Source organism: Nicotiana tomentosiformis, chromosome 1 (genome assembly GCF_000390325.3).
Source record: "Nicotiana tomentosiformis chromosome 1, ASM39032v3, whole genome shotgun sequence".
NCBI lineage: Eukaryota > Viridiplantae > Streptophyta > Magnoliopsida > Solanales > Solanaceae > Nicotiana > Nicotiana tomentosiformis.
The window spans coordinates 122,689,980-122,700,085 of record NC_090812.1 but is presented as its reverse complement, the minus strand read 5'-3'; the positions used below and the strand labels follow the sequence as shown (position 1 = coordinate 122,700,085).

The 10,106-nt window shown below is 40.4% G+C and overlaps 1 protein-coding gene across 1 annotated transcript; it reads right to left on the bottom strand.

Annotated features, from left to right (window-relative positions):
* Positions 1-1,259: 1,259 nt before the first annotated feature.
* LOC138909103 (WEB family protein At5g55860-like) lies at positions 1,260-3,854 on the bottom strand. Its single transcript, XM_070200221.1, has 3 exons — positions 3,177-3,854; positions 2,523-3,098; positions 1,260-1,457 (listed from the first exon to the last, which is right to left on the bottom strand). The coding sequence occupies exons 1-3, from the start codon at positions 3,852-3,854 to the stop codon at positions 1,260-1,262; spliced, it is 1,452 nt and encodes a 483-aa protein (XP_070056322.1).
* Between the last annotated feature and the right edge of the window lie 6,252 nt (positions 3,855-10,106).

The window sequence follows — 10,106 nt, the reverse complement described above, 5'->3', positions numbered from 1 at the left end:
ATAATTACAAATAACCTCCCAAGACTGGTAATACTGAGTCACGAACTCTAACTGAATACATGAAGTGATCTCAAGGATCGAATACTCAATATTGTTTGATTAATAATTTATAGTACAATAAAATGGAAAGACTCCAAGAGACTGCGACGACCAAGCAGCTCTACCGGAGGTCAAGCACCACTAAGCCTACGGGATACATTACTTCGTGTTCGAACAAGCACTCACTCGACCAGCACGCCTAAGGGCTACTCTTACTTCGAGTTTGAGCAAGCACTCACTTGACTACTAAGCCTACGGGCTACATTACTTCGAGTTCGAGCAAGCACTCACTCGACCAAAATACCTACGGTCTACATTACTTCGAGTTCGAGCAAGCACTCACTCGACTACTAAGCCTACGGGCTACATTACTTCAAGTTCGAGTAAATACTTACTCGACCATTTAAGCCTATGGGCTATATTACTTCGTATTTGAGCAAGCACTCACTCGACCAAAAAGCCTAAGGGCTACTCTTACTTCGAGTTCGAGTAAGCACTCACTCGACTACTAAGCCTACGAGCTATATTACTTCGAGTTCGAGCAAGCACTCACTCGACCAAAAAGACTACGGGCTACATTATTTCGAGTTCGAGCAAGAACTCACTCGACTACTAAGCCTACGGGCTACATTATTTCGAGTTCGAGCAAACACTCACTCGATCATTTAAAGTCTACGGGCTACATTCTTTCGAGTTCGAGCAAGTACTAACTCGACCAAAATGCTTATGGGCTACATTACTTCAAATTCGAGCAAGCACTCACTCGACCAAAAAGCCTACGGGCTACATTACTTCAAGTTCGAGCAAGCACTCACTCGACTACTAAGCCTACGGGCTACATTACTTCGAGTTCGAGCAAACACTCACTCGACTATTTAAGCCTACGGACTACACTACTCCGAGTTCGAGCAAACACTCACTCGACATAAAGCCCAAGGGCTACTCTTAAGGAGTATTCGGGCAAACGCTCACTCGGTTATAAAGACTACAAGGTCCGACTTCGACCAAAATGCCTAAAGCCTCGAACTTATGAAAACTTTCGTAAGGCATGAATGAAACGAAATTTTCATAAGGCAGAAAATTTATATATATATATATATATATATATATATATATATATATATATATATATATATATATAAAAGCTATTTACAAAGTCCGATCAGAACCCTACACAAAAAGATCAAAAATGAAAAAAATAAAAAAAAACCCTAAGGTTCCTAATTATCTCCAGGGGTAGTCTCTTCTCCATCGAAGTCCTCCCCGCTCTCGGACCCGCTCTTGCTCTCGTCATCATCATCATCATCAGAAGCCAGAGCTTCAGATTCGGCTTCAAGCTCTTTAGCCTTTATTATCTCTTCGGTAAGATCGAAGCCCCGAGCATGGATCTCTGATAATGACAAGGTCGGAAATCCAAACTAGAGTAAGAATTTGAAAAGTAAATGCAGAAGCAATAACAATAAGGAATTGACCAACTAGAACTAAAGGGCAGAAAATAAAGGATATGGGAAAATTCAAGGAAAGAATTCCAAGAACTTCCAAGAACGCAAGTTCTATAACCTTGACAAGATCAAAGCAACAACGTCTTGATTTATTGAAGAAATCAAACGCCTTTACTTAAAAGCAAATCAAAACAATAGATTCGGATCTTGACCGCTTTACGAGTAACTTGAGACAACAATTAATAACTAGTATTAATCGCCTTCTAAGAATACCACAAAGAAATCAAAGATATCACAATAGAGAAGTAATCTTACTACCTTGAACTATGAACTAGTAAAGGTTGAAAGATAAATCTCAAAGCACAAGTAACAAAGGTTCAAAAGAACTCTCAAAGTATGATATACTTAATCAATAATGAAGTGTCTCAATGAATGAGAAGAACTCCTTATTTATAGGAGTACTAAGGCACAAAAAGTCCTTAAAATTAGGTAGGGTGGTTGCTAAGGCATAAAAAGTCATTACAATTAGGTAGGGTGATTGTTAAGGAGTAAGAAAAGTCATTACAATTAGGTGGGGGCGGCCAAATCCCTTTGGGGAAGATTTGGACCTTAAAACTACTAGTTTGGGTCATTGATTTGGACTCCAATTGGGCTCCCTTTGAAACACCCCTTTTTGGACCTCTTTTAAGCTCATTTTGAGCCCCTTTGGTGGACTTCAAGGGCTGATTTGGTGGCCCAATCTTCCTCCTCTTGGACTTCAATTTGGATCACCAAATAATTGTAAAACTTGGATAATTCATCTACTTTGGGCTTGAGCTCTTCCTCTACAATTAAAAGCTTCTTTATTTGCCATTGAAGTCCAGCAACCTTAGAGTGCAACTCTTTAGCTTGAGATCTTGTAAATGGCCTTGGAGCTTCCAAAACTCTATCCTTGTCCTTGATGCTATCAATCTCCTCGAGGGTTTCCCTTCGAGATTGGCATTTGGAAAGTTCAGCAACCCAATATGCTCGAGTTCAAGCGGTCTCGGTTGCCTCTTTCACTTGAACTTGGGCGGCTTTGGCATCAGCCCGGTAGACAACCACGATCTCCTCTGCCTCGGTCTTTGCCTTTTCGCTTTCAGACTTGGCCTTTGCAAGTTTGGAAGACAACTGGGCCTCAAGTTCCTCTATTTTCTTCTCCTGAATCGAGCTCTTCTCCTTCATACCTTGAAGTTGATTTTTGACCGATGATAATTGGGCTCGAGTAGTCTCTTTCTCTGCAGCAAGGCGGTCCATGCCTTCTTTCCATCCCAAGGACTCCACCCTTATCATGTCGACCTCCTCGCGGAATTGCTCGATCCTCTCGATCTTCTGCTGCAGCTGTGAGATTGAAACGTTAGCCATCGTTCCCGAGTCGAGCCCATGAGCTTTTAAAAGTTTCATTACCTGCTCAATCAGGTCAGTCTGATCTTGGTGAGCCTTGGCCAACTCGGCTCGAAGGTCCTTGGTCCCCTCTTCTTTTTTTCCCACAGAGAAGTCTGAGGGCATTTCTCTCCTATGTGAGCCTTCGGAGGTCGGCCTCGCACTACTCATCTCAGCTCGAGACCGAGAACATGCTTCCCGATGAAGCATTGAGTCCTACGCAGAAAGAAGAAAAGAAGTTAGAAAAGAAAAACAAACACAGAGGTAATACCAACAAAGGAAGTTAAGGCTTACCCGATTCAGAGCCCGCTGCACTTCGTTGAAAAGGCTCGATGCCTCACCCGAGTCCTTCCTCGAGACTTCCAAATCACCCAGCCCGGTAATATCTTCGACCCCAGTAAAATATTCACGAAAAGGATCTTCCCTTCCGTGGCCCCCTTTGATAAAAAGGGTCTTTAAGGCCCGAGCCTCCCGAATCATTTCCTCGGAAAATGAGGGGAACAACGGGGAGCCTCCAATTTCTATTGCCCCAAGTGAATCACTTAGGGAGTTCTCTCCATCTCGAGGGGCCTCGAGACCAGCCCCCGCAACTGTACCCACCACTGTCTCATTATGGTGGGAGGTAGCCTCGATCCTCGATGACTCAGGGACTTCGACCAATTCTCTTCCCGAGACTCCCTCATCACAAAATAGAACCCCTGTGGCCTTCATTGATTCAGTAGCATTTGGAGCCTCGGCGCTCATTTTCACTCGGGACACCAGCCCGGAGTCATCATATTCTTCTTCTTCGTCTTCATCCCTTAGGCGTTGAACTGATTCTTCGGTTAGAGGGATGGTATTCTTTCTCGGCTTACGAGCTGTCCTTGTCTTAAGTTCTGGATCCTCGGAAGTAGAGGCCCTTTTTCTCTTGTTGTCCTTTGCCAGTTTCAGAACCGGGGCCGAAGTCTCTTCCTCGCCAGACGGGGGCCTCATGACCGCATCTTTGCCCAGGCCTACGCCCAAGAAAATTAGTTAGGTATAGGAAAGTCATTTTGTTCGAATCATCGAAGACATGGGAAAGAGGCTTACCATGATTTTTAGCCTCCTATCGGCCCTTTGATAAGTCGCGCCACGAGCGCTCGACATATGTGGAGGTCGAAGCTAGGTCCCGTACCCAGCTCTTAAGGTTAGGAATAGCACCGGACATCCAAGCAACCGCTACATCATGGGAAAGGATATCGGTGAGAAAGAAATAAAGGAGCAAAACAATAGGAGCTAACAGTAGAAATTACACTTACGCTTCATGTTCCATTCCTCGGGAAACGGCATCTTCTCGGCCGGGATTAAGTCAGAAGTCTTCACTCGAAAGAACCTGCCCATCCAACCTCGATCCTTGTCCTCGTCTATGCTCGAGAACGACACTTTGGTAGCCCGGCGCTGGAGTTTTATTAACCCACCTCGATAGAGGCGGGGGCTTGTACAATCTAATGAGGTGGTCGAGGGTGAAAGACATGCCCTCGACTTTGTTCACGAAGAAGCAGATCAGAATAACGATCCGCCAAAAAGAAGGATAGATTTGGCCTAGGTTTACTTGATATTGGCGGCAAAAATCAATGACAACAGGGTCGAGAGGGCCCAACGTAAAAGTATACACACTTAAAAACCCTTTCACATGGGTAGTAATATCTTCTTCGGGAGCAGGGATTATCACTTCTTTTTTCTTCCAGTTACAATCTTTCCTTACCTGTTTAAGATATCCTTCATTTATCGAGCACATGTACTTTGATACTGGCTCGCATCAACCGGGAACCGGCGAAGCTTTGTCGATCTTAAAATCGGAGGTAAGAACATACCCCCCGGGAACATACTCCTCAGGTCGTGGCTCCACCGGTGTTTTGTCGCAAGCGGGCCGCGAAGAAGAAGTTTTTTCTTTTTGAGGAACGGTTTTCGATGTTTTCGCCATTTAGATTTGAAGATTGAAGATAGAGGAAGATGACAAGATTTGATGTTCTAAAGAGGGATTCTGCAGTGAAAATCACAAATTTACAGATAAAGAACTCAGAAGATGCGAAAACGAACTTAGAAGATTTGGATATGTAAAAGTAAAAAGTGGTAAAAAGAGGGGTTATTTATAGGGTTGGCAATGACGGTTCAATGTCAACAATGGTCGACCATCGTCTGACATGCATTTAATGCCTTGGCAACTGAACCGACGAGACATCTATCACGAACGTCATGGTAGGGCTCGATGTAAACGCCAGTTTATATTTAGTCATACCGTTGGAAAATTATGTCGTTTCACATTCTTCCTGAGAATCGAGGGAACTATCTGTATACGGTCAAAACCGGTTTTCGACCTTCGTATGATTAGTCAAGATTAGAACATAATGGACCAAAGGTCATTTTCATAATATCGGGATGAGTTTCGAAGCTAGGTTACCGAGCTCAAATTTCTGGGACCAATCAAATACCGAGCTCGAAGTCATTACCGAGCTCAAATCCAAATCGAACTATGGCGCGAAGCGGCGTTATCGAGTTTGAGAGCCAGAGACCGACCAATACCGAGCCCAAGTCAATACCGGGCCCCGAGTCAATATCGAGCGCTAAATCTGGAAACCAACCAATACCAAGTCCAATCAAGATCGAGCCAAGGGACAAGAGCCGTTACAGCCGCACTAAGGGAGAGAATCTCGGCGAAAATTAGGGAAAAACTAATCTATCATAGGTTCTCCACTATGTAATTTTAATTATATCCAAAGTAGAATCCCTCCACTATAAGAAAGATGGCTATTATTTGTGTAAGGGGATCCATGATTAAGGCATTCATACACTTTCATATTCATATACTATTGATATTCACAGAGAAATACATGAGAGATTATCCTCTTGTGGGCTTTATACATTGATTCATCTTACTTGTTCATATAATAGTTTTCTATTCAACTTGGTTCATATTTCATTCTTTACCGTCAATATTCGATATATTTCTACTTGCTTTTCTAATTTGTGCCAAGTTATACCACGTATCCTTAGAACTACGTACAAATTCAACTCTATCCATTTTTCGGGTAAACAGTATGTTCGACGAAATTCCAAATGAAAGGAAGACATGTTTGTGATGAATAATAGAGATGGGCTTGAAGATACCATTGGCATTTTATTTTGAAAGTACCACTAAGAGAAGTTGAGTTACTGGCTCAGCTCTCATATCTGTGACCTTGCATGGTAAGCTCGAATTCGCTATATCAGAACTGTGATAATCAAAATCAGACAGTAAGGTTTTTTTTTTTTATTTGGGAGCAGGGGCAGACTGCAGAACAACTGATTTCGTGCTTTTTCTTTTAAGTGCCCACAGTTCAAAATCTGATTTGTCAAGCAATCTGCAAACGAATCTTGAGATATCATGCTTCATGCCTATGAATCTAACTAGCCGACTACATTTTGGTCATTTTATTTAGTATCTTACAAATATATTATAAAGTGCCTTGCATGAAACCTTCAAGAAACTGTCCTTGAAATAACAATTTAATAAAGAAAGCACAAGGAAGCTCAGGAAATTCAAGCAATCATATTACAAATATTATTGGATTCATTTGGCCACTAAAATTTCTCCTAATATTTGATAGCCTAAATCTATCTCTGAATTCAGATGCACATATAAATTCTTGCAATAACTTGGAAGTTGCTATGTCCTGCTTATCAGCTAAAATGGAAGAGTTTTATGCTCCTCTTAACTATTGATTTACAGGTGACTAAAATTTATTATTCAAAAGAGATATACTTTCTCTATTTCTTACATTAAGTTTTCTGGAATTTGATTATGTTGTTAAGGGGTTAGAAGGGAGAAATTCAGTTGTCATATGTACACTTTATTACTCCCTCCGTTTTAATTTAGATGAGGCAGTTTGACTCGGCACGGAGTTTAAGAGAAAAGAGGGGGACTTTTGAAATTTGTGGTTCTAAAAACTTAAGGGGTAAAAACTTTATAGGGTTATGATATTTATATGATTATAAAAACTTTTTATTAAGGGTAAAATGGGCAAAATGAAAAGTGTATAGATGCAAAGGATGGCCGATCTTTCTCATAGGAAATTGTATGATCTATCCTTTGTTGGTGCGGTGAGCTCACTTTGAATGTTCTTTGGTCCTTGTAGGAGCCTTTTAGCTTGTATGTTGGTACTTGGAATATTTTTGAAAATATAGAATGCATTTTTATCATTAAGCCTCTACTAACCTCAGTCACTATCTCTTTCTGAATTTCAACTTTCCATTGGATGAATGTTCTTAGCGTAGAGTTTCCAATTAGTTGCTTCTCTGCAGATTCATGTATCATGTTATGTTAGGATTGGGAAATCGGGTAGTGCGGAATTTAGCCAAACAACGTTATAATGATAATAACAAAGATAATACAAGTTGATAATAACGGCAATTATAGAATATAAAAAAGACACAAATTTAACGTGGTTCGGTCAAAGTGACCTACGTCCACAAGCGGAGAGGAGCAATTTTACTATAACAACAAAAGTACATAATTAGAGTAAATACTCTAATTAATCCCAAATACCCCAAGAGAATAACCTCACAAGATCACTACAAAGAAAGGGCTCACACAAGTGTTTCCCAACACTCACTCTCTTACAAAATACTCTATAATGAAATAAAGGAGGAGAAAGAAAGACAAGAGTGAAAAGTTCTTGAATTGGTGTGTTTTCAAATGAGGAGAAATTCCTCTATTTATAGCAAGAAATCCTTGGCCTAATAATGGATATTATGTCATGGCAAATGTCATGATCCACAAATTTGTTATAATGGATATTATGTCATGGCAAATGTCATGAACCACAATTTTATTATAATGGATATTATGTCATGGCAAATGTCATAAAAATTTGGCCATATTATAAATCTCCACTTTGGCCTAATTTCTGCTTATATATAGTAAATTTGCTCCACATTCTCCGCAAAAATCCCAATGGACAAAATCATTCTTCATAAATGCCAATCAAGTTCAGGCAAAGCTTGAACTTGGACACTGGAAGAAGTTTTGTGAACATGTCAGCTGGATTGTCTCTAGTATTGATCTTCTGAACAGAGACTTTTCTTTCAGCAATGGTTTCTCGGATGAAATGATACTTTATATCAATGTGCTTCGTCCTCTCATGATACATTTGATCTTTAGTCAAGTGAATGACACTTTGACTATCACAGAAAATGGTAATACTACTTTGGTGTAAATTGAGTTTCGCAAATAGACCCTTCAACCATAAAGCTTCTTTGATCGCCTCGTCACTGCCATATATTCTGCTTCGGTAGTAGATAAAGCCACTACATGTTGTAATGTAGCTTTTCAACTAATAGCGCAACCACCGATGCAAAATATATAGCATGTCAGTGATCTTCTTTTGTCAGGATCACCTGCATAATCTGAGTCTACAAAACCAACCAAAGTGTTAGTATTTCTCCCAAACTCCAAACATGTGTTTGAAGTACCTTCCAAGTATCTGAGAATCCGTTTCACAGCATGACAATGTGCTTTATCAGGACAAGCCATATACCGGCTTACCACGCTCACTGCTTGTGAAATGTCTGGACGTGTACAAATCATTGCATACATAATACTGCCGACTGCACTGGAATAAGGAACATGTGCCATGTACCTCTCTTCTTCCTCTGACTGCGGGGACTGAGCAGCTGATAACTTAAAATGAGCAGCAAGAGGGGTACTAACTGGTTTAGCATCTTTCATGCCAAACCTCTCCAAGACTTTCTCCAAGTACTTCTTCTGGGTCAGAAATAGCCTGTTGGCTTTTTGATCTCTTTTGATCTCCATGCCAAGGATTTTCTTCGCTGCTCCCAAATCTTTCATCTCAAATTCACTTTTCAGCTGACTTTTCAAATTGTGAATTTCTGTTAAATCCTTAGCAACAATGAGCATGTCATCAACATATAATAATAGGTACACAAATGAACCATCATTTAACTTCCAGAAGTAAACACAACTATCATACATGCTCCTCGAATAACCATGACCCAACATAAAGGAATCAAACCTTTTATACCATTTTCTTGGAGACTGCTTTAATCCGTACAAGGATTTCTTCAACAAGCAAACGCGATCTTCTTTTCCTTCAATTTCAAATCTTTCGGGTTGATGCATGTATATTTGTTCCTCAAGTTCGCCATGTAAGAAAGTTGTCTTAACATCAAGTTGGTCTAATTCCAAATCATACATGGCAACGAAGGCAAGCAAGACATGAATAGAGCTATGTTTAACAACAGGTGAGAAAATATCATTAAAATCAACTCCTTGTACCTGACTATAGCCCTTTGCAACTAATCGTGCCTTATATCTCGCATCTTCAACCCTTGGAATGCCATCATTTTTTTTGAAGACCCATTTGCAACCAACAATTCTTTTTCCTGATGGCGGCTTCACAAGAGACCAAGTACCATTCTTGTGGAGAGACTCAATTTCTTCATTCATTGTAATCAGCCACTTGGCTGAGTCAGCACCAGAAACTGCTTCTGAATATTTTGATAGTTCTCCAATTTTTTCAATTTCCTGTACAACTGAAAAAGCAAATGCAACATAATCTCAAAACCTTAATGGTTGTTTACCTTCTCTTCTTGGTCTATGTTTGGCTATAGAATACTCCTCTTCTTCTGGTTCAACTTCAGGAGTCTCAACTTCAAGAATTTTAGCTTCTGTCTCAACTTCAGGAGTTTCAACTGTATTTTGCTCCAAAGTTGATGAGCTTGGCTTAGAAGAAATGCCAATCTCAATCTCCACCTGGTTTTGTGTACTCTTTCCTTTATCTGTATTACAAGAACTAGAAGACTCTTTTCTAGAATATAACATAGAGGATTCATCAAAGGTTATATCTCTGCTAATTATAAATTTTGGTGTCATGGGATCAGGATACCATAGTCGGTATCCTTTCACCCCAGATGCATACCCAAGGAAAATGCACTTTTTAGCCCTTGGCTCTAATTTTCCATCATTTACATGCATGTATGCAGGGCAATCAAATATCTTTAAATCAGAATAATTAGCAGGAGTACCTGACCACATTTCCTTTGGAGTCTTAAAGTTCAAAGGTGCAGAAGGAGCTCGGTTGACAATATAACAAGCTGTAGAGATAGCTTCTGCCCAAAAAGCGTTTGTCAACCCAGCATTTGAAATCATGCAACGAGCCCTTTCCAAAAGAGTTCTATTCATCCTTTCTGCCACACCATTTTTTTGAG